The sequence below is a fragment of the Pelophylax lessonae genome (assembly GCF_965119305.1).
Source record: "Pelophylax lessonae genome assembly, chromosome: 3".
NCBI lineage: Eukaryota > Metazoa > Chordata > Amphibia > Anura > Ranidae > Pelophylax > Pelophylax lessonae.
This window is the reverse complement of record NC_138770.1, coordinates 181,299,430-181,321,783: the sequence shown is the minus strand read 5'-3', so window position 1 is coordinate 181,321,783 and position 22,354 is coordinate 181,299,430. Positions and strand designations below refer to the sequence as shown.

Below are 22,354 nucleotides of genomic sequence, written 5' to 3'. Positions count from 1 at the left end.
AGTAGGAGGAGTTCGGAACAGGAGGCAAACTGAAGCACCCTGCAATCCTCGGTGGTGGAAGATGCGCCCCAAAAATTTGGAAGGTGTATCTCACACGTACCGATACAGACTATGCCGCAATTTAATTATTTTTACCCCAAAGGGTGTAGATTGAATAGCGGAATAGAAAATATGATATAAAAAGGTGTATCTCACACGTACAAACCCAGACTAGGCCCCGATTACAATTTTTTGTACCCTAAAGGGAGGATGAGGAGTAGGAGGAGTTCAGAACAGGAGGCAAACTGAAGCACCCTGCAATCCTCGGCAGTGGAAGATGCGCCCCAAAAATTTGGAAGGTGTATCTCACACGTACCGATACAGACTATGCCGCAATTTAATTATTTTTACCCCAAAGGGTGTAGATTGAATAGCGGAATAGAAAATATGATATAAAAAGGTGTATCTCACACGTACAAACCCAGACTAGGCCCGATTACAATTTTTTGTACCCTAAAGGGAGGATGAAGAGTAGGAGGAGTTCAGAACAGGAGGCAAACTGAAGCACCCTGCAATCCTCGGCGGTGGAAGATGCGCCCCAAAAATTTGGAAGGTGTATCTCACACGTACTGATACAGACTATGCCGCAATTTAATTCTTTTTACCCCAAAGGGTGTAGATTGAATAGCGGAATAGAAAATATGATACAAAAAGGTGTATCTCACACGTACAAACCCAGACTAGGCCCCGATTACAATTTTTTGTACCCTAAAGGCAGGATGAGGATGACGAGTAGGAGGAGTTCGGAACAGGAGGCAAACTGAAGCACCCTGCAATCCTCGGCATTGTAAGATGCGCCCAAAAAATTGGAAAGGTGTATCTCACACGTACCGATACAGACTATGCCGCAATTTAATTCTTTTTACCCCAAAAGGGTGTAGATTGAATAGCGGAATAGAAAATATGATATAAAAAGGTGTATCTCACACGTACAAACCCAGACTAGGCCCCGATTACAATTTTTTGTACCCTAAAAGCAGGATGAGGAGTAGGAGGAGTTCGGAACAGGAGGCAAACTGAAGCACCCAGCAATCCTCGGCGGTGGAAGATGCGCCCCAAAAATTTGGAAGGTGTATCTCACACATACCGATACAGACTATGCCGCAATTTCATTCTTTTTACCCCAAAGGGTGTAGATTGAATAGCGGCATAGAAAATATGATATAAAAAGGTGTATCTCACACATACAAACCCAGACTAGGCCCTGATTACAATTTTTTGTACCCTAAAGGCAGGATGAGGAGTAGGAGGAGTTCGGAACAGGAGGCAAACTGAAGCACCCTGCAATCCTCGGTGGTGGAAGATGCGCCCCAAAAATTTGGAAGGTGTATCTCACACGTACCGATACAGACTATGCCGCAATTTAATTCTTTTTACCCCAAAGGGTGTAGATTGAATAGCGGAATAGAAAATATGATATAAAAAGGTGTATCTCACACGTACAAACCCAGACTAGGCCCCGATTACAATTTTTTGTACCCTAAAGGGAGGATGAGGAGTAGGAGGAGTTCAGAACAGGAGGCAAACTGAAGCACCCTGCAATCCTCGGCAGTGGAAGATGCGCCCCAAAAATTTGGAAGGTGTATCTCACACGTACCGATACAGACTATGCCGCAATTTAATTCTTTTTACCCCAAAGGGTGTAGATTGAATAGCGGAATAGAAAATATGATATAAAAAGGTGTATCTCACACGTACCATCCCAGACTAGGCCCCGATTACAATTTTTTGTACCCTAAAGGCAGGATGAGGAGTAGGAGGAGTTCGGAACAGGAGGCAAACTGAAGCACCCTGCAATCCTCGGCGGTGGAAGATGCACCCCAAAAATTTGGAAGGTGTATCTCACACGTACCGATACAGACTATGCCGCAATTTAATTTTTTTTACCCCAAAAGGGTGTAGATTGAATAGCAGAATAGAAAAAAGTATAATAAAATTGGTGATTTTTCAATAGCACATGTGAACACAGCAGTGTCTTATGTTTTATGTCACGGTCAGCTCAGCAGCAGGCTATGAAGGGAAAAAAAAATTCCCCTTTAACTTTGTAATTTTTAAATAGCAGATTAGTACAGCAATCTGTAGTAAAATATAGCTGAACGCTGCACACAACAGACTGATAAAAATATATATTTTTCTCCCTCCTCCTCCTCCTCCTCAGTGGGCTCAAGTGAGGGCAAAAAGATCGTTCAATGCACCACCCCCCACACAGCAATATCGATGTAGATCGCTAACGGACGATTGTTCTGTCCCTGCCTAATCTCTCCAGCCTGTCCCTAAAATGCACAAATATCTTTCCCTGCCTACACTCCGACCTGTCCCTGCATTCTTTTCGGGCACAATTTTTCACTGTCTGTCCCTAATCAGCAGCAGCCAGCACGTATGATGTGTGCTCTCTTCCTACACTACAGCAGAATGATGCACCGCGCTGTGCCTCTCGAACTTATAACGACATGGGTCACATGCTTCAGATGGCCAATCACAGCTACTAATACATTTGTAGGCATGGCTGGGATGGCTTAAGGCACACCAGTTAAACGCTTGTTGATTGGCTGTTGAAAGCCCGCCATTAAAAGCGCGCCATTACATACAAAACAGGAAATAAAATTACCGAACATGGATTTTAAACCCGAACATACAGTACAGTATTCGGGTCCGTGTCCGGGTGGCAAAAATCCAATTATCCGGTACGGACCTGAATAATACAGTCCGTGTTCGCTCAACACTACTGCTGACTTTTACTTTTTTTTTTTTTAAAAGGGGTGAAGTACAGCTTTAAAAATGATACTTATAAAAATGAAACTATTTGCAGATATTAGGATGGTTAATCTACACTCATGTACAATCTTGATAACCTATTAAATAGGGATGAAAAATTTCCATTGGGTCATGGTTGACGGAGCAACTTGAGAAGCAACTGACTTGCAGGAGTATGTAAACTATTAAAGAGAGAATGAAAGTGGAGAGCTCCTACCTGAGTACACAGAGTAAGTAGAGATGTGAGCAAATACAGGAGACAGATCATACAAGAATTTAGAATGATGACGTGGAATAAGGATATAAATCTATGAAACGGAAATCCTGGTGGTGTGAGAAAGATCTTATTTAACAGTGATTGCTGTGAAGTGCTATTTCATGATGTCAAAGCAAAGGGATCATTGCGGGTAAGAAAAGTGTGACATTTACATCTATTATTGACTAACTTTCAGTATCCTGTACCTGTATATTGTATAAATGTTGTAATTTAAGTAAAATATGACTCATGTTATAAAAATGAATCCTGGTGTATATTGCACATTACATGCAGACACTTTAGTAAGAATCACTGCACCTTGGTGTCTTAAGATAAAAAAAAAAAATGAACTGCCAGTGAAAGTTCATTTCAAAATTATTTAGGTTTATTCATAAATTATTATACCTTTCCTTTTTCTATTTTCATTACAAAAAGTACAATGTATATTTTTGCTTAACCCAAAGGGCAGTCTGTTCTGCCATTTGAGGTACAGCTTGGCAGACTTGGTGCACAAAGATACTGTACAGTATTATCTCCAGCAGTAATTGTCGGTTTTATCAATGTAGTCAAGTACAGAAGTGCAGTAGGTGGGCTTGCTTTTAGTCATTTGACTTGCTTTTAGTGAGCCTAATATAGTCAAAATGTACAGATGGTGGTTTACAAATTAGGAATACACGTTCCTTGATCAAAGATTCTTCTGGCATCACTCTCTCCAGCCCCCGTAGCAGAGAAAGGGAAAGAAAATGAAGATTTTTCATACAACGTTTTTGTAGGCTATTCATTTAAAAATATATCATGTGCTTGAAATGACACTAAATATCATCATTATTCTACAAAAATAATTCATGTACATTCAATAATGGCCCTGTAATTTTTTTTTTTTTTTAATGGTTTTTTATTGGGTTTTTCTGCCTCCTTATAACTTCCTTTGTGAGCACTGGTCTGTGTACACTAGAAATCCCATAGTCCATATTCCTTAGTCAATCTCAGAAGTGAGCAAGACAGGGTGGCTACATTCCTACATAGAGTGGTACCATGGAGAATGAACCTAGCCACCTTCTAACTCAAGAAGATGGATCACAGCAGCAAAAAAAAAAGACTGGCTAAAAGCAATAGAAGTTTTTTTTTTTAAACTAGAGTTTAGTGTCACTTTAAAGTAAACAGGTGGCCAGGGTATAAACATTTAAGTATGTATATATTCTTAATATAATTAAATGAGTTTTAATACAAGTACTAAACTCATTATCTCTTGACAGCTCACCCTGCTCAGTGGAAAGCAAGGTGAGGTACCTTTAGGGCTCCTGCTGTGATTATTGTGGGTGAATTGTTCCACAGTGTCTGAAACTTCAGAGGTCAGTGAGGTTAACAATTCAACTTAAAGTGAAAGCGGTACCTGATCCCAGTTGCCTATTATTGGACCAGAGTTCAGCAAACTGTACAAAAGCTACACTTCATTTTCATCTAGCTATACACAGTGATTAAGTGTTTGTTGAGGTGTAGTTTTTTAAGGCAAGGGGGGGGGGGGGGTCAAATATCTTTCTTAAGCAAGTGCCCTTTAGTGACTTTGATTGCAAATGATATAAGCACTTCTAACTCTCAAAAGCACTTACTCTCATCCCGTTAAAATGACCCAAATATTCTTGTCACAAGATGTGCTTGGATTGTGTTGTATAATTTATGTCATGTATGACCATTCTTCATGTTAAAATACACTGTATGTTGCTCTATGGCCAGTACCAATATTTTAAATATAGGATTTATTCCAGTCCACTGTATGTAGCAGAAGCAATGCTCAGGCAAATCAGGATCTCACTTTGTGGGTCTTCATGATCATCATTCCTCTAATCTGGAAGCTATGTTCTTCACTGATTACAATAACATTAAATCATATCATATAATTAATTTGTAATAAGACCACCCTTGCCCACCTTTTAATTTCAGAAATAGCCAATCATTTTACTGGTCTTTTTCCTTATGGACATTACTAGCAGTCTTTGTGGTCTTACATCAAAGACTTGCCCCCAACTATTGGACACTAATTAGACATTTCTATATAATCCAACTGATAAAATATACTTTTCTTCACATAAACACAGCAAAAACTTCCAAAATGCAACAAATATGACTCTAGATCTTCTAATGACATGTTTTGTTTTTTTTTTTTTAAATCTGGTGTGATTAGCAACAAAACCTTGGAGGAGTCAGGCAGATCAAAGATTTTAATGGGTAGAAGGATGTTTTTTATTTAGTTTACAAAGAACATTTACCATTTTTTTGCCAATATTAATGATCATTCTGAAACTTTGCCAACCCTCTTAAAGGCTGACTTTAATGTTATTTTGCATTATTTTTCAAATACATTTCTCTGCTTCAAAGTTAGTTCAGACATACTATAACATAATGACAATCTGAAGAAATGTTTTTACCTCTTTTATTTCCTTTAATATTCTTTTATCAGCTTAGTTTATCTTAAAACTTCAATCACATTGTAACTCGGGTCGAACAGTTCCTTCTTGTGGAACTGTGATTTATGCACCTCTGACACACTGCATTGTCAGACAGGTTATACACTTCCTGATTGAGATTCTGGTTTGTGCCTTTATGTTTAACTTCTCTGCCTCCAGCCTGCTAAGTAATCATGATGCCTACATATGTCAATTAAAATTATTTTGAACCCTTCTTTTTAAAGCACTTTCAGAAGCTGATTTAAACACTCTAATGCAGCCTTTTTTCAATCAGGGTGCAAAGAAACCCTGGGGTGCCTTGAGGTTTCTTCAGGGGGTGCTTTGGCAAAATACTTGAAAATTGTCCAAAATTTGAATATAAGCTGGCATGTGGATGAAGGTTGCTTTTTAGTTAAACTGTCACAGGTTTTCATTGTGCACCATTACAGCCTTCTAGCTGCCGGCGTCCTAATGACCAATGGCATCATCAGTTAATAAGAAAGATCCCAGTTGCCTGCATAGCATCTTTAAATGACCCTCCTCTGCCCCTCTTTATAAATGGTGGGGTCACATTAGCTGAGTGATGGAGAAACATTGAAATACTAGTCAGTACCAGTTTGCAAAAGTGTATTTGCTTTGGAAGAATAAATCACCTCTAACGTTGGGTGTCCTACTTGAACTTGTGGAGGTTGCTGCAATTTGTAAAACTATTAGAATCGTTTTTACATTTTAGAATGGGGTGCCTCGAGACTGTCCATAATTTTAAAAGGGTGCCTCGAGATTCTCCATCATTTTTAAAGGGTGCCTTTACTGAAAAAAGATTAAGAAACACTGCTCTAATCAATAGGCGGCTTCTTTCTCTTGCAGTGTTCTATAAAGCCACATAACGCTGTGTGCATTATAGTGTAGAGCTTACCCCTGCAGGATTTGCCGGCGATGAAGTATTCTCTATTCTGCCGTGACTCAGTAAACGGCATGTTCCCCACTGACACACCTGGCTGTGACATGAGCCTTGCTCACACCTGTGTGACTAAAGCAGTAATGAGCTTCCACTTTAAAACAATGCACAGAAAATAGACCACAGACCACCACATGGTAGATTAAGAAACTGTACTATAATGAATGGGTAAATTGGCATCAAACAATATAACTCTTTAAGAGGCAGAATTAGGTCCATTGAACTGCCTTATTACAGTATGAAACAAGTGAACTGTAGAAATGTCAAATAAAAATTGAAATAAGGTAATTAGCAGTGAGCATGGATAGACCCAGCTAATGCAATAATAATGTTCTTGAGTGCACTCTAAACTTATACCCCGACTGTGGGTATCTGTAAGTATTCCTCAGCTGGGTACCCATAGAAGGTGATTGCAAGGTGTCTGGCACCTGAAAGTTAGTCAACACAGACTAATATCTGGAGTTTAGCAAAAAATACCAGACTGGCAACAAACTGAAGCTACACTGAACTGAAGCTACACTGAACCTTCCCTTATTGTACATGTATACAGTCCAGACAATGTTTTACAGGTATGAATAAAAGTTATAATTTAAATACCTATGGTTTATGGTACGTAAGGGAATGCATCCTTTGTTCAGTGTAGCTTCAGTTTGTTGCCAGTCTGGTATTTTTTGCTAAACTTCAGGTATTAGTCTGTGTTGATTATAATTTTTTTGCATTTGTTTTAGCCCCGGTTCACACTTGTGCGTGTGCGGGGTTCGCATGTAATGTCGAAGCGCACTGCTCCGACATTACATGCGATCAGCTGTGCGGTGCGAGTTTAGCCATACAGTTTGTATGGCTAAATTCGCACCTCAGCCGCACCAAACACGCACAGGGACCCTTTTTGGCAGCCGCATCAGGATCGGATCGCACAGCGGTTCACACTTGTGCGATCCGATCCTGTGCGAACTGCACGATCGCACTGCGATATGCGATCAAACTGGGGGTGTCGTTAAGATTACATTGACACCCCCAGCATATCGCATATGGCAGTGTGAACTGCCGGGGGTGCGTGTGCGATGCGGGAACAGGCTGCAGATTCGCAGCCTTCCCGCAGTCGCATAAGTGTGAACCGGGGCTTAAGCCTCTACCTGGGCCAGATATCTCAAACTGGCAGGCTTCCCTGAGAAAGGAATTTACTTTGAGTCACTCTGTCTGGAAGCCAGCCAAGTATTTTCAAATGAGGCACTTGCTGTGCCAAAAGAAACAAATATTCATGAGACATTCAGACGCACACAGCGAGCCTATAAAAGATATAAAGATGCTAGTGAGAGGTGGCAAGCTTGGACATGTATATAAAGAAGCAAATCACGGTCCGTGGTCTGAGAATTTGATCGGGCCTCATACCCACACTGAAAATCCAGAATTCATGGCAGGCTGGGACAAATTACAAACTGATAATACTTTCAGAATGATGCAATATCTGTTAGATTTTGAGAAATCCCAGTCAGATGAGCTGAATGCCCAACTGAAAGCCGAACAGACCAATATCCTCCAATATAAAGATTATCCAGAGTTTAAGAAACTGGAAGAGAAATTACAAAGACAGGGTTAAAAACGTAAAGAGTTAATTAGAGTGAAAAAACACAAAAAAATTATTAGGGATTCCGAAGACTTTGGGAATGGGAGGGCCTATAACTAAGCTTGGAAAATGGAGGGGGGGGGGATCCCACAACCCGCCTACAGTTCAGACTCAGAGACCACTTGTGAGTCTGAGAATTCAGGCACAGAGGGTGGGATGGAGTGACCTAGTGACTCCAAGGAGTCACATCCCTGCTATAAACAAACCCCAATTCAGAGGTCTAGGTAGGAGGGGCAAAACAAGACCCCCAAGAAATAGAGATGATCATTTTTTAGGACAACCACAACATCTGAGGAATCTGGAAAAATGGAGATACACGGGAACCAAGAGGGGGGTGCAGCAAACAAAAATAGATCCATCAACATCCACCAAGGTTGATTTGCAGGTTTATTTTCTGTCTCATTTGAGACTTACAAAAGCGCATTTGGCGGCGCTTAAAAGAGGCATATCATTTGTACCCACTCAGGATTTTGATTTATTCGAATGGGTAAAGGATTTAAATCTATTTGCCAGGAAACTAGCACTAAGAAAAGAGTATGAGGATAAACCGATCCAGCAAACTAATGATATGACAGCAAAGGATATTGAGGCATTGAGACTGTTGGAGTCACTACAAAAGGAATGTGAGGGAGGAAGTAGTGATGTAGTGGGCCCCCCTTCTCCCCATTTAAAACTAGTAGTATCTATACTCTTCCATTCCCACAGGGAAGTCACATTCAGCTTTTTGTCAAACTAGTTGAGAGGGACTTACAGTAACTGTAGGAAAAGAGGGGAGGCAGGCAAAAATCCTTTAATTCATCGTTTTGCAGAATGGAAAGCTCTATAAGAATTGCGAAATAATAAGTCACTGGTGTTTAAGCTAGCAGACAAGGGTGTAAACATTGTCCTGATAGAGAGACACTTCTACCTCAAGATGTGTCATGACATCTTGAGTAATGAAGTTAATTATGAAGTGTTATTAAAAGATCCCACACCAGAATACCTAGAAGAACTGAGAGGTATTTTTAACCTCCCTGGCGGTCTGATTATGTCAGAATTTTTGTGCTAAAAGTGGTACATTGTTTTGCATTGAAATATGTTGTTTTATATTTTAGGCCTGTAATTCTTAGGAATAACTCATATAACTAAGATACAATAACGAATTTTCCCACGAATCGCTATCGCTCAGTTCTTCAAATATTTCTGATTCACCATCGCTGTTTTCCAGTTCGTACAAAAGCGTTTTTGAGCTAAAAGAACGCTTTTTGGACGCTATGGACGTTCTCAATTTTCCAGGCACAAAGTACTGCAAAAAGTACAGGCAGGGCACTGGAAAAGCCACCAGGTGGAAAGGCATAATACAAAATTGTAATCCTAACAGTTCTGTATCATGTAATTTTTTTTCTTTTTTAAATCTCCTGCCGGTTTCACCCACCTGCGACGCGGCGCTCGCAGGGAAGGGAACCGGAAAACAGGTAACGGCTTTGGCCTAACACACAGCTGGAGAATGGCTGGAGGAAGGCTGGAGGAAGGCTGGTAAGGACAGCAGAGGATCGCAGAGAAGGTGAGTTTCATTCTGGGGTAATCCTGAGTGTGGCTCGGGGTTACCGCTTTTGGCACTGAATATTAACCCCAAGCCACACTCGGGAATACCGCTAGGGAGGTTAAAAGAGCAATTGATAGAGAGGCATACTTTCCATGGATGAACATGCTTTTATTATCAATAATTACCCTACTATAGCAACCTTCTACGCTCTCCCTAAAGTGCACAAACAGCAGGGCAGACCTCCGGGTCATCCAATTGTATCCGGCAACGACAAACTGACAGAAGGAGCTAGAAAATATATAGACTTTGTCATGCGTCCACAAATTAACATCCTATATTAAGGAGACACAAGGGACTTTGTGAACAAGCTGACATAGTCTTGGATACATGCTAGCGAACCTGGATGTTGAAGCCCTATACAGCAATATCGGACACAATTTGGGCTTACAGGCATGCAGATTCTTTTTGGATGCGGGAGGAGTTGTTTTCTGGAACTATTAAGTTCAGACTGGAACACAACTTCTTTCTATTTGATGGAAAAATATATAAGAAGCAGAAGTGCACTGCCATGGGCACTGCATGTACGCCAACGTATGCCAACCTATCTTTGGGCTGGTGGGAGTGCACTTTGGTATTCAGTGAAGCTATGGATAATTATACATCAAGGATCCTTCTCTGGGTATGCGTTATAGATGATATATACATCTTGTTGAAGGGCCAGAAAAAAAACTTTTGTGTAGTTTGTGAATTGTCTGAATGAGAATGAGATTGGCATGTACTTTACGCGTAAGATCCATTACATCAGTATCAATATTTTAGATCTGTCATTTAGAAGGGATGCCCAGGACTCAATTCAGACAACAATATATCGGAAATCAACATCCACAAATGCCCTACTCCACTGGGACAGCAACCACCCAGCATCCCTTAAAAAGGGTATACCCACTGGCCAATTTATGTGAGCCAAACAAAATTGCTCAACGGAGCAGGCTTTCCAGACAGAGAGCTCCTTGCTAATGGAATGGTTTTCACGGAGGGGTTATAAAAATGCATGACCTTAAAAGATCATATCAAAAGGTAAAAGACATCCCAAGAGAAAGTTTTTTGGTTGACAAACAAAAGAAAAGGGACACACAGGCAGGTCTTCGACACAAAGATATGTAACAGGGTTGATGTTCCTGGAGGGAAACGCCAAATGGAAAAGGATTTAGGAAAACTAGAAGAATGGTCAGAACTCTGGCAACTGAAATTTAATGTGGATAAGTGCAAGATAATGCACCTGGGGCATAAAAACCCAAGGGCAGAATATCGAATATTTGACACAGTCCTGACCTCAGTATCTGAGGAAAGGGATTTAGGAGTAATTATTTCAGAAGACTTAAAGGTGGGAAGACAATGTAATAGAGCAGCACGAAATGCCAGCAGAATGCTTGGATGTATAGGGAGAGGTATAAGCAGTAGAAAGAGAGAAGTGCTTATGCCGCTGTACAGAACACTGGTGAGACCTCACGTGGAGTATTGTGCGCAGTACTGGAGGCCATATCTCCAGATACTCTAGAGAGAGTTCAGAGAAGAGCTACTAAACTAGTACATGGATTGCAGGAAAAAACTTACCAGGAAAGGTTAAAGGACCTTAACATGTATAGCTTGGAAGAAAGAAGAGACAGAGGGGATATGATAGAAACTTTTAAATACATAAAGGGAATCAACTCGGTAAAGGAGGAGAGCATATTTAAAAGAAGAAAAACTACCACAAGAGGACACAGTTTTAAATTAGAGGGGCAAAGGTTTAAAAGTAATATGAGGAAGTATTACTTTACTGAGAGAGTAGTGGATGCATGGAATAACCTTCCTGCAGAAGTGGTAGCTGCAAATACAGTGAAGGAGTTTAAGCATGCATGGGATAGGCATAAGGCTATCCTTCATATAAGATAGGGCCAGGGACTATTCATAGGATTCAGATATATTGGGCAGACTAGATGGGCCAAATGGTTCTTATCTGCCGACACATTCTATGTTTCGAATCATTGGCTCATATTCTAATCAGTCGGGTTAGATTTTCAATGTAAATTTTCAAACGATATTAGAATATCTTACATGACATCAAGGACCTGCATGGTGTCCTTCCCCAGAATCCTTTAATTACATAAAGGAGGGGGAAAAAAATCAAAGAGATATGCAAGGCATGCACATAAATCCCGACAACTAAGGAATTTGTAAACCAAAAGGATGACACAATGATCCAATAGAAATCATTTTTCAATTGCAGCTCAGAAGGAGTGATGTACGCAGTCAAGTGTCCGTGCCCCAAAATATATGTGGGCAAGACTCAATAGAAATAGAACCTTGGCTAAACATATGCGACAGGTGCATAGTAAGGAACCACAGCAACTCAAGTTTTGGGTCATTGAACAACCAAAACTGGGTGCAAGAAAGGGAAACCTGGATAAATATTTATTAAAGAGGTTGTAAACCCTCTATGGAAGTTGTACCTATAGGTAAGCCTTTAATAAGGCAGTTCTGCCTTCTAAGACTGCCTCCCATGCCTGCATGGTGCATACATGACGTCATTTTACCGCGCGCTGCACAGGTTCTGCCTTCTAAGTCTTACTCCCATGCCTATGACAGCCTCGTGTGCAGCCAGCCTGGTCACAGTGCTCATGGTGTTGGCACCCTGTGGTAGGTGGCCTCAGCCACCTACCACAGGGTGCCAGCCGCCAGCCATCCGACCCACAACAGAGCAGAGTGCCAGGCCAGTATCCAGACACCCAACCCACAACAGGGTGCCAGCAGCTAGCCACTCACCCCACAACAGGGTTCCAGCAAACCAGCCACCCAGATGACACCAAGCCAGCCACCCGCCACCACACAGTGTTCCAGCAAGCCAGCCACACACAAAAGGCCAGGGTGAATGACACCAAGCCAGCCACCCACAACAGGGTGACCCCAAGCCAGCCATCCACCACAGTGTTCCAGCAAGCCAGCCAGCCAGCCAGCCAGCCACCCACCCACCACAGTGTTCCAGCAAGCCAGCCACCCACAACAGGGTGACACCAAGCCAGCCACCCACCACAGTTTTCCAGCAAGCCAGTCAGCCACCCACCACAGTGTTCTAGCAAGCCAGCCACCCACCACAGTGTTCCAGCAAGCCAGCCACCCACAACAGGGTGACACCAAGCCAGCCACCCACCACAGTGTTCCAGCAAGCAAGTCACCCACAACAGGGTGACACCAAGCCAGCCACCCACCACAGTGTTCCAACAAGCCAGCCACCCACCCACAACAGGGTGACACCAAGCCAGCCACCCACCACAGTGTTCCAGCAAGCCAGCCAGCCACCCACAACAGGATGACACCAAGCCAGCCACCTACTACAGTGTTCAAGCAAGCCAGACCGCCACCCACCACAGTGTTCCAGCAAGCCAGCCACCCAAAACAGGGTGACACCAAGCCAGCCACCCACCACAGTGTTCCAGCAAGCAAGCCACCTACAACAGGGTGACACCAAGCCAGCCACCCACCACAGTGTTCCAGCAAGCAACCACCCACAACAGGGTGACACTAAGCCAGCCACCCACCACAGTGTTCCAGCAAGCCATCAACCCACAACAGGGTGACACCAAGCCAGCCACCCACCACAGTGTTCCAGCAAGCCAGCCACCCACAACAGGGTGCCAGCCAGCCACCCACACTGCCAGGCGTCAGCTACCGACCCACAAAAGGGTGACAGCAGCCAGCCACCCCACAACAGGGTGCCAGCAAGCCACCCACACTGCCAGGCATCAGCCACCAACCCACAACAGGGTGCCAGCAAGCCACCCACAGTGCCAGGCATCAGCCACCAACCCACAACAGGGTGCTAGCCAGCCACCCACACTGCCAGGAGTAAGCCATTGACCCACAACAGGGCGCCAGCAACCCACCCACATTGTCAGGCGTCAGCCACCGACCCACAACAGGGTGCCAGCAAGCCATCCACACTGCCAGGCATCAGCCACTGACCCACAACAAGGTGACAGCAGCCAGCCACTCCACAATATGGTGCCAGAAAGCAAGCCACCCACACTGCCAGGAGTCAGCTACAGACCCACAACAGGGTGCCAGCAAGCCACCCACACTGTCAGACGTCAGCCACTGACCCACAACAGAGTGCCAGCCAGCCACCCACACTGCTAGGCGTCAGCCACCGACTGACCCCCAACAGGGTGCCAGCAAGCCACCCACAGCAGGGTGCCAGGCCAGCAGCCAGCCAGCCAGCCATTTTGGAGATGGATGAGGACAGAAAAAGTAAAAGTGTGGTCTGGGACTATTTCTCGTCTCAACCATCTCCAGGAAAAGCAGCAGTGTGCAACACATGCACAAACAATATAAGCATGGGATCAGTAACTGCAAAAAACAAAAATGTGTCAAATCTCTGGGCCCATCTAAGAGTTCATCATAATCAATTATATCATGCAGCACAGAAAAAACAAAATGATTTTGAAATACCTCCTACATTATCCCAGGCAACAATAACAGATATGTTTCTAAAAAAAAAAAAAAACAGGTGTAACTGTCTAGATTGAGATAGAAGATCCTAACTGCTGGACAGAGTAATCACAGAGATGATTGTCACTGATAACCAGCCATTTACAATGGCGTCTGACTCAGGATTTAAGCGGTTGATGTCCATACTTGGGCCAAGTTACACACCGAAGAGTGAGAAGTATTATCGAACCAAAATGCTGGGAAAGATTCTCCAAAAGGTCGTTGAGAAAGTAAAGGCTATGCTGCAACCAGAGAATGCCGGCAACTCACTCTTATTCATGACTGACTGCTGGTCATCAGGACAAACAGAGTCAAAGTCACTAATGATTCTTACATGCCACTTCATTGACAGCGGATGGACAAAAAGGCAATTGGTGTTGAATACAAAAGTGATGCAAGGATCCCACACTGAGTACAGTGGAGAAATGTTTCTAGGCATGCTTGAAGACTGGGGAATCAACAAAGACCGAGTGATGCTTGTGCTACTTTGAGACAGTGGAGCAAACATGTGGAAAGGAATGAGGCTTGCTGATATATCAGACATCATGAGGAAGTATTACTTTACTGAGAGAGTAGTGGATGCATGGAATAACCTTCCTGCAGAAGTGGTAGCTGCAAATACAGTGAAGGAGTTTAAGCATGCATGGGATAGGCATAAGGCTATCCTTCATATAAGATAGGGCCAGGGACTATTCATAGGATTCAGATATATTGGGCAGACTAAATGGGCCAAATGGTTCTTATCTGCCGACACATTCTATGTTTCTATGTTCTATCAGTGTCATGGCACACAACACCCTCCAACTTTCAAATGATGGTCTGTCAAGCCAAAGAGCTTTGATTGATATATGTTTTGAGAATCATGAAGAGATTAAAAATGTTGTGCTTGCAAGTCTTTTGAATCCTCAATACAAGAACCATGCTTTCTCTTCTGATGATGTAGTGGCTAAGGCAAAACAATGGCTGACAGAAGATATTCAACAGGAGGCGCAGGAGGTTCCTGCCGAAAAGACAAGTCCAGAACATCATTTTTATAATCTGAAAGAGCAGCATGCTGCAAAAACAGAAAAATGTCCAAAAATAAGTCAATGAACAGAAGAGAATCATCTTCATCGTGGTCGAATTGATCAGGACATTTTCAGTGTTTTCTTGGGGCCTCATGTGGAGGATTCAATTTCTTCTGAATCTGCAATGAGCCAGGGATGATGAACTTCATCTTCAGGAACCAGTAATTGACAGAAGTAGTGATCCTCTTCAGTGGTGGAAAGAAAATGAGACACCCTACAAAAGACTTGCTTCCCAGGCTAGAAGATACCTCTCTCACTCCTTTGTCCTCCTCTCCTCCTAAACATGTTAATGAAGTGGCAGCATAATATGAACAAAACAGAAGCCGTTTAACAGGTGACCATGGACATGCTGAAATGTTCTGCTTTCTTCAGTAAAATATTGTTCTACTTAACTGGGATTATTGAAAAGTGTAGTAGTAGTGTTTACTGCAATCCACTGTGTAGCTTTTGTCTAGCTTTTTTCTAGCAGTTTTGCACTGACTGCAGTAGTTGCAGTGAGTGCCCTACTGCAGCGGTAGTTCACTGACTCCAGTCCAATCCACTGTCTAGCTGTTGCCTAGCTTTTTTTCTAGCAGTTTTGAACTGACTGTAGTAGTTGCAGTGAGTGCCCTACTGCAGCAGTAGTCCACTGACTCCAGTCCAATCCACTGTCTAGCTGTTGCCTAGCTTTTTTTCTAGCAGTTTTGCACTGACTGCACTGCAGTAGGGATTTTAAATTATTGCAGTGTCACGTACCTGATCTGAAGCCGGAGTGTAGAGAGGGCTCCCCTTGCGGCTAGGTGCAGAACACCCCTGGAGGTGAGACAGGGAGTGCTGTGCCCGAAGTAGCACGGGTTGCCGGCTGGGATGGCCAGATGGTGGTTGAGGCCAATGGGTGATAGGTCCAAGGCGGATCTGGAACACTTGACAAGCCAGGCAGGTGTGCTGCAGGAACAAGGTAAGTTGGATAGCCCACAGGAGACTGGTAAAGTGGAGTCAATAGCCAAGCCGGGTCAGACACTGGAGAAAACAGGGAAAGTCCAGGGACAAGCCAAAGGGTCAAAAGCCAGAGGTATCAAGAAGAGTCGATGGTCAAGCAATCCGGGTCGGCAACAGGAAATCCAAGATAAAGGCAAAAACAAGGCACAAGGGACACAGGGAGCTGAAGATCATCCAGCAACTAGTGCCTGTCATTGCTGAGTTTAAATAGGCCGTTTGGCGCCAAGCGCCGTCACGTCCTGCGTGTGTGTGTGCTCATTGGCGCACGCACGTTCTTAGTTGATCTTGCCCGGAGTTGGCCGCGCATGCGTATTCGCGCCAATGCGCGAGTTCGCTGATTAGCCAAACTGTTGGAGTTTACCTGACAGCAGTAAGTGAGTGCACTGCTGCAGCAGTTTATTATGCATTAATGCACAATCAGATGATGTGAAACTGATGTCCCTGCAAGTTCACTTTTCCTATCAGTTTTCATGCAGTTAAGGTGTGAAGAACAAGCCCTTAATGTTAAAATAAAGATTAGCATGTTCAGTAACAGATTTGTGTCGAAGTTTGTGTTTATTTTGCAAAATTTGAAATGCACAATATATCGGCCAATATCGGCCAATACCGATATGCGATCTCCAAAATATCGGTATCGGTATTGGCAACAAAAAACTGATATCGGTCGATCACTAGTATAAACCTATCTTTGGCTGAATAGTATACTTTATTATAGCATATCAGAGCAATAATGTACCAGTCCTTGCCTGGGCCTGTGGTCCTACAGAAGTTCCTATGGAAATACAGACTTTCTTGGTACTTGGTATTGGTAAAGACTTAGGCATACTCTCAGCCCCTTGTATAAACTGTGCTTAAGCCTATTGATGGGTTTTTTAGACAACTACCACTGCTGTGTGCGTTGAAGGGGATATGCCTCCTCCTCCTATACTATTAAAGTCTCCATCTTTCTAAAGGTTTTGGAGGCACTCTGCAGATGTACCTAGTATCTAGGATCTAATGGAAAGTCACACCTTTAGTACATTTTCCCATAGGCTATCCCAGTGTTTCTCAACTCCGGTCCTCAGGGCACACTAACAGGCCAGATTTTAAGTATTACCTTGGGGAGATGCAGACTAGAATACTGCAATCACTGAGCAGTAAATGATATCACCTGTGATGTATTTCAGTTTTCTTGCAAACCTGGCCTGTTAGTGTGCCCTGAGGACCGGAGTTGAGAAACACTGGGCTATCCAAACACATGACATAATTGTCCCCTAATGTAGCTAGTTTTAGACCACAGCTGACCAGAAAACTAGTAATCAGTTGGATTGCATTTTTTTTAGATTAGACCACCTCTGGGATGTCCGATGGCTCTCTTTCTATTCACCACCAGAGACAATTTAATGTATAGGCAATCTGAAATTTTGGTAGTCACCTTAATCTTGTATGTCTAAAGACCATCTGATGTTGAAGGCTAGTTTTCCTGGAAAAAAATTACAAGAAGGACCTGAATTATATTTCCTGAAAAGTATTAGTAATTCTTTAAAGTTGATCTATATATAATATATATATCTTCTGTAAACCATATTATTTTGATGGAAATACTTCCTAGCATGGGGCATGTAATATATTCCCTTTGAGGTGTTCTCTGTAGATTGCTGCAGAAAAAACTTGTGGATAGGTCAAGGTCATGTGACAGGAAATAACTGGTTCATTCCTTCTGACATTTACTCTATGTGATTATAATTGCCACAAAGCCTAAATAAATATATTATTTATATTATTTCTACAGCAATATTCTGCATCTGAAAAGTGTAGGTGCTGTTCTCATTGTAACTGGTACAATGCTCCTAATTCTACAGATTTGGTGTTTCAAAGTCCCAGACAGGTAAGTGGATTTATAAACAAACCAAATAAGTGTGGAGCTCTAATATAATTCATCAGATAAATATTTACTGCGAAGACATGTACAGTTAAGTAAAGTTAAAAGCCAAAAACAGCTCCCACTAATCTCTGTGTGATCTAAAGTGTGTTTTTACTGTTGCAGACAAATTTGAAATAAGATATACTTTATTAGATGTTTTCTTGTTAAAATAGTTTATTGTACATCGATACACTGGAGTCAGAAAAAGGTTAGATACATGTACAATATTGCGCCACAGAATATGTCATCATAATTTAGTACATAAAATAAAAAAAAAAAACAACAAGAAAGGGGCCTTGGCCAGGCTTGTAGGATTAAACTGTGGCTGACATAGGAGGGTGGACCCTCTAGTGGGAGGAGGATAGGTTACACAGTATAGTCGGAATAAGGAGAAAAAAATAAATTCAGAAGTGAGAACAACCTATAGAGGTACAATTAGGCATTTCAGAGGGGGAGGTGAAAGAAGGATGGTAATAACCACATCAGGGTACCTCCGAGTACATCTAAGGGGGAAGCCTGAGGGTCACCATCAAAATCCGTCAGTGGACATGTAACTGAAAAGTAGGGGGAGGGTGTTTTATTTGCCCATATGAGTAGGGTGTGACATAGGAAAGAATTCTCAGGGACCACTGGGGGTGGGTGTAGATGGAGAGAGAAAGTGAAAGCAAAGCAAAGGGTGGCTTAAGGCTATGGAATGAGAGAGAAAGAAAGGAGGGCAACCTTGTCTAGAATTACAACGTCAGTTTTAGCGTGGGTAATTGCTTAAGTGATTCTGTGTTTCATTGCTAGAATATTTAGGGAGGGAGATTTCCATACTTTCTCAATGGTTTGTTTAGCTGCTGTGGTGATGAAGAGTAAGAGTTTAAATTGGCGATGGGTCACAGCCGACGGTCGGTTGTTCAGGAGAGTCACAAGTGAGTCAGAAGGTAAGGGCATGTCAAAGAGAGTCGATAGGATTTGGAATACTGCGTGCCAGTGTCCACTATGGGACATTCCCACCAGATATGAACGTGGGTTCCTGGTGCCTGACAGCCCTTAAAACAGTGCAGGGGACATTGGGGGAAGAATTTGGAGATCCTGGTGGGGACTAGATACCATCTGGTGAGCACCTTATAGTTGGTTTCCAGGGCTACAATGTTGGGGGAAGCCGATTTGGTGGCCTGCCAGATGTGTGAGCAGTCAGCTGGTTCTAGCATAATATCAAGGTCTCTTTCCCACATGGTCACATATGTCGGTGGGGATGTTGAGGGGTAGGTAAGAAATTGGCATATAGGTCAGTTATAAGTCCCCTTCTATAATCGGTTTCCTTGGGCCTCCTAGGGTCCCCCACTGGCATTCCTGCCTCCTCCTCATCTTGGTGCACCACCACAGGAAGTTGCTTCCTATCATTACATAGCCCCGTCCCCGCATCCCGCATCACAGGATTTGATTGGCAGCAGCAGGAGCCAATGGCACTGATATGTAGCAGTATGACTTTTGGCCAAAATTTATGAAGAAAAATCACTAATTTGCTAAATTTTATAACAGAAATGAACAAACATTTTTTTTTTTTTTTACAAAACTTTCAGTCTTTTTTTTTATTTATAGCGCAAAAAATAAAAAACCCCAGTGGTAAATAAATACAACCAAAAGAAATCTCTATTTGTGTGTAAAAAAAATATGCCCAATCAATATGAAATAATAAAAAAAAAAACCCATGAAACAAAAGCACATTTTTTCCATGGAAGCCTTGCAGCAAAAGTTGTCGTGGATGGGACAGCAGCTAAAAGTGATTGCTGACATCAACAAAAAATAAAACAAAAGACAAAATAGTCTCTAAAAATATTAACAATTAAAAAATAGGTTGGTTGCCCAAGGATAACAACTGACCCTAACCTCTACCTATGCAGTTTGTCAGCTTTCTCTATGCTTTCCCTACCTTAGCTTCTAGTTTACTGACACCATGGCTGCTCTGTAACCCCCCCCCCCATTATAGTGACAAAGCTGGCTTATCCAAAAGCCCCCGTATTGGCACTTCTAGGGCTCATAGTTTAAAGGCCATGCAGTGCTCTATGGCTTAACAAAATCTCCCAGCTGAATCTGTACCAATGTTTATTAGGACCACAAATCTCAAACCCACAGAATTCACCTCAAATCCATGGTAGCAGAGAACCCCAGCCCCAACCTCATTCCTACTCTGGACAAGTCAGGGGCCATAATTATGATGATCTAAATTTCCAAGCTGGCCATTACTAGTAAAATGCAAGATGAATAATATCAGATGCTGGCAAATTATAACAAGACTCCACAAATTGTTTGCAGGTGTCCATTGCAGTTGTTAAAGGTCTAAGGCCCTGTTCACACCTGAGCGTATTCCAGTTCGTAAAACGCTTATCTCTGAAGTCTCAAAACGCCCAACAAGCAAAATCCCATTCATTTCAATGGCCCCTGTTTACATCTGAGCATTTTGTCACCTGAAGCAAAACGCCTGAAGCTTAAAAAAGTACATGAGCTTCTTTTTTGGCAGATTACAAGTGTTTTTGTTAGATGTCAATGCCTGCCTCCAAACACCTGCAAAAAACACCTAAAAAAAGCCTGAAAATGCTTGAAAAAGGCCAGTAAAACCCCCCCCAAAAAAACCTGGAAAAAAGCCCCCAAAAAAACCTCTGAAAACGATACACCCAGGTGTGAATGGAGCCTTAGTGACATGGTTCTAACATTAACAGTTATTTTAAATATTTTTGTAAAGTTCTAAAAAGAATCCCTTTAAATTCCCTCTGACCCAATTATATTCACATTTTCTGCAGCTTGCTTCCTCCACAGTTCCAACCATGGGTAAGCTCTGTATTGGATGATTCCAGAGCTCACACAGGGTTGATGATACATTCCCTCTGTCACATGACAATTGGCTGCTTAGGGTCAAGCACTGCACGCTGGAGGTCATGCTGGGTATTTTGCGGCAGTTTAGGTCAGTGTTTGCAGCGCTGCTAGAAATTGTCTGAATACAATGTATTCATATAAGTTCATCTGTGCTATTTATTTGCTACTAATCTCAATATTACTGTGCAAATTATACTGTGCAATATCTGTGCAAAAGAGCAATAAAAATGTGCAAGTAATGCAATATAAAAATCATATAATAAAGTGCAAGCTCAGTGCATAAAAAAGTCCATATAACAGTTCTTTAGAGGAAAACAGATGCTTGGTGCTTGTTCCGTACTGCTTTGGGGTGTCCCCCCTTGGGTATCTACAATGTGGTTTGATTGAGGCAGAAAGTGCTGACACTGAGTTCCTTTGGCTCCTGTAGGGCTGTTGTGCTGTTGTTGGAAGCGATCCTTTCTCAAGATAGAGTAATCCCAGGTATCAAACATAGTATAAATAAAAGCCTGTATCATATATCCTATACACGGTGCGGTGGTTTAGCTGCTCCCACAGCGTGCGCTTCACCGACCGGAAATCACGTGGCTACCTCTCGGCCAATGGCTAGACGCGTTTCGCTGTGGACACAGCGTCATCTGTAGCTCGTCTAGCCATTGGCCGAGAGGTAGGGGGGACACCCCAAAGCAGTACGGAACGAGCACCAAGCATCTGTTTTCCTCTGAAGGACTGTTATATGGACTTTTTTATGCACTGAGCTTGCACTTTATTATATGATTTTTATATTGCATTACTTGCACATTTTTATTGCTCTTTTGCACAGATATTGCACAGTATAATTTGCACAGTAATATTGAGATTAGTAGCAACTAAATAGCACAGATGAACTTATATGAATACATTGTATTCAGACAATTTCTAGCAGCGCTGCAAACACTGACCTAAACTCTCAAAAAGCACTAGCACTTTTTTCTTGCAGCAGGCAGCTAATTTTAAGACAAACACAACATATGGTATTTACACACTCCATAAGCGCGAGGTTCACAGTCTCACTATTTTGTGGCAGTGCCAATAAGACAACTGATTGACAGAGTTCATGAAAGATGAGCATAACGGGATTAGGGAGAGAGATTTAAAGAGACTCATTTAGGGCAAAGTGACAGAGTCTCTTTAATTGGCTGGTAAGAGTGCCTTCCTATTTCTTTGGATTTGCTTGTAGTCCTGTGTCTAGTAGCTTTTTAAGGTATTCTCCTTGAAGTCAAGAGTTTGCTTGCGCTAAGTCCTCCTAGTCTCTCTAGCAATTAATTATTGATTTACATGCACACAAAGAGTACCTGCTCTGTGTTTACATTCAAGGTTAGAAGGCTGGAAAACTGAAGCACTGTTGGAAGAAAAAAGCAGGGTGGGCTGAGCTGGCTTAAGG

The 22,354-nt window shown here is 42.5% G+C and overlaps 1 protein-coding gene across 1 annotated transcript in view; it reads left to right on the top strand.

The window, feature by feature from the left end:
* Positions 1-3,053: 3,053 nt before the first annotated feature.
* Positions 3,054-22,354, top strand: part of LOC309551259 (galactose-3-O-sulfotransferase 2-like) — a gene marked incomplete at its 3' end in the record, with an annotated part of 71,858 nt that continues 52,557 nt past the window's right edge. The window contains exons 1-2 of the mRNA XM_082251781.1: positions 3,054-3,200; positions 17,944-18,039. Of these exons, the coding sequence (XP_082107907.1) occupies positions 3,172-3,200; positions 17,944-18,039 (125 nt within the window). The 5' untranslated portion in view covers positions 3,054-3,171. The remainder of the gene's footprint in view (positions 3,201-17,943; positions 18,040-22,354) is intronic.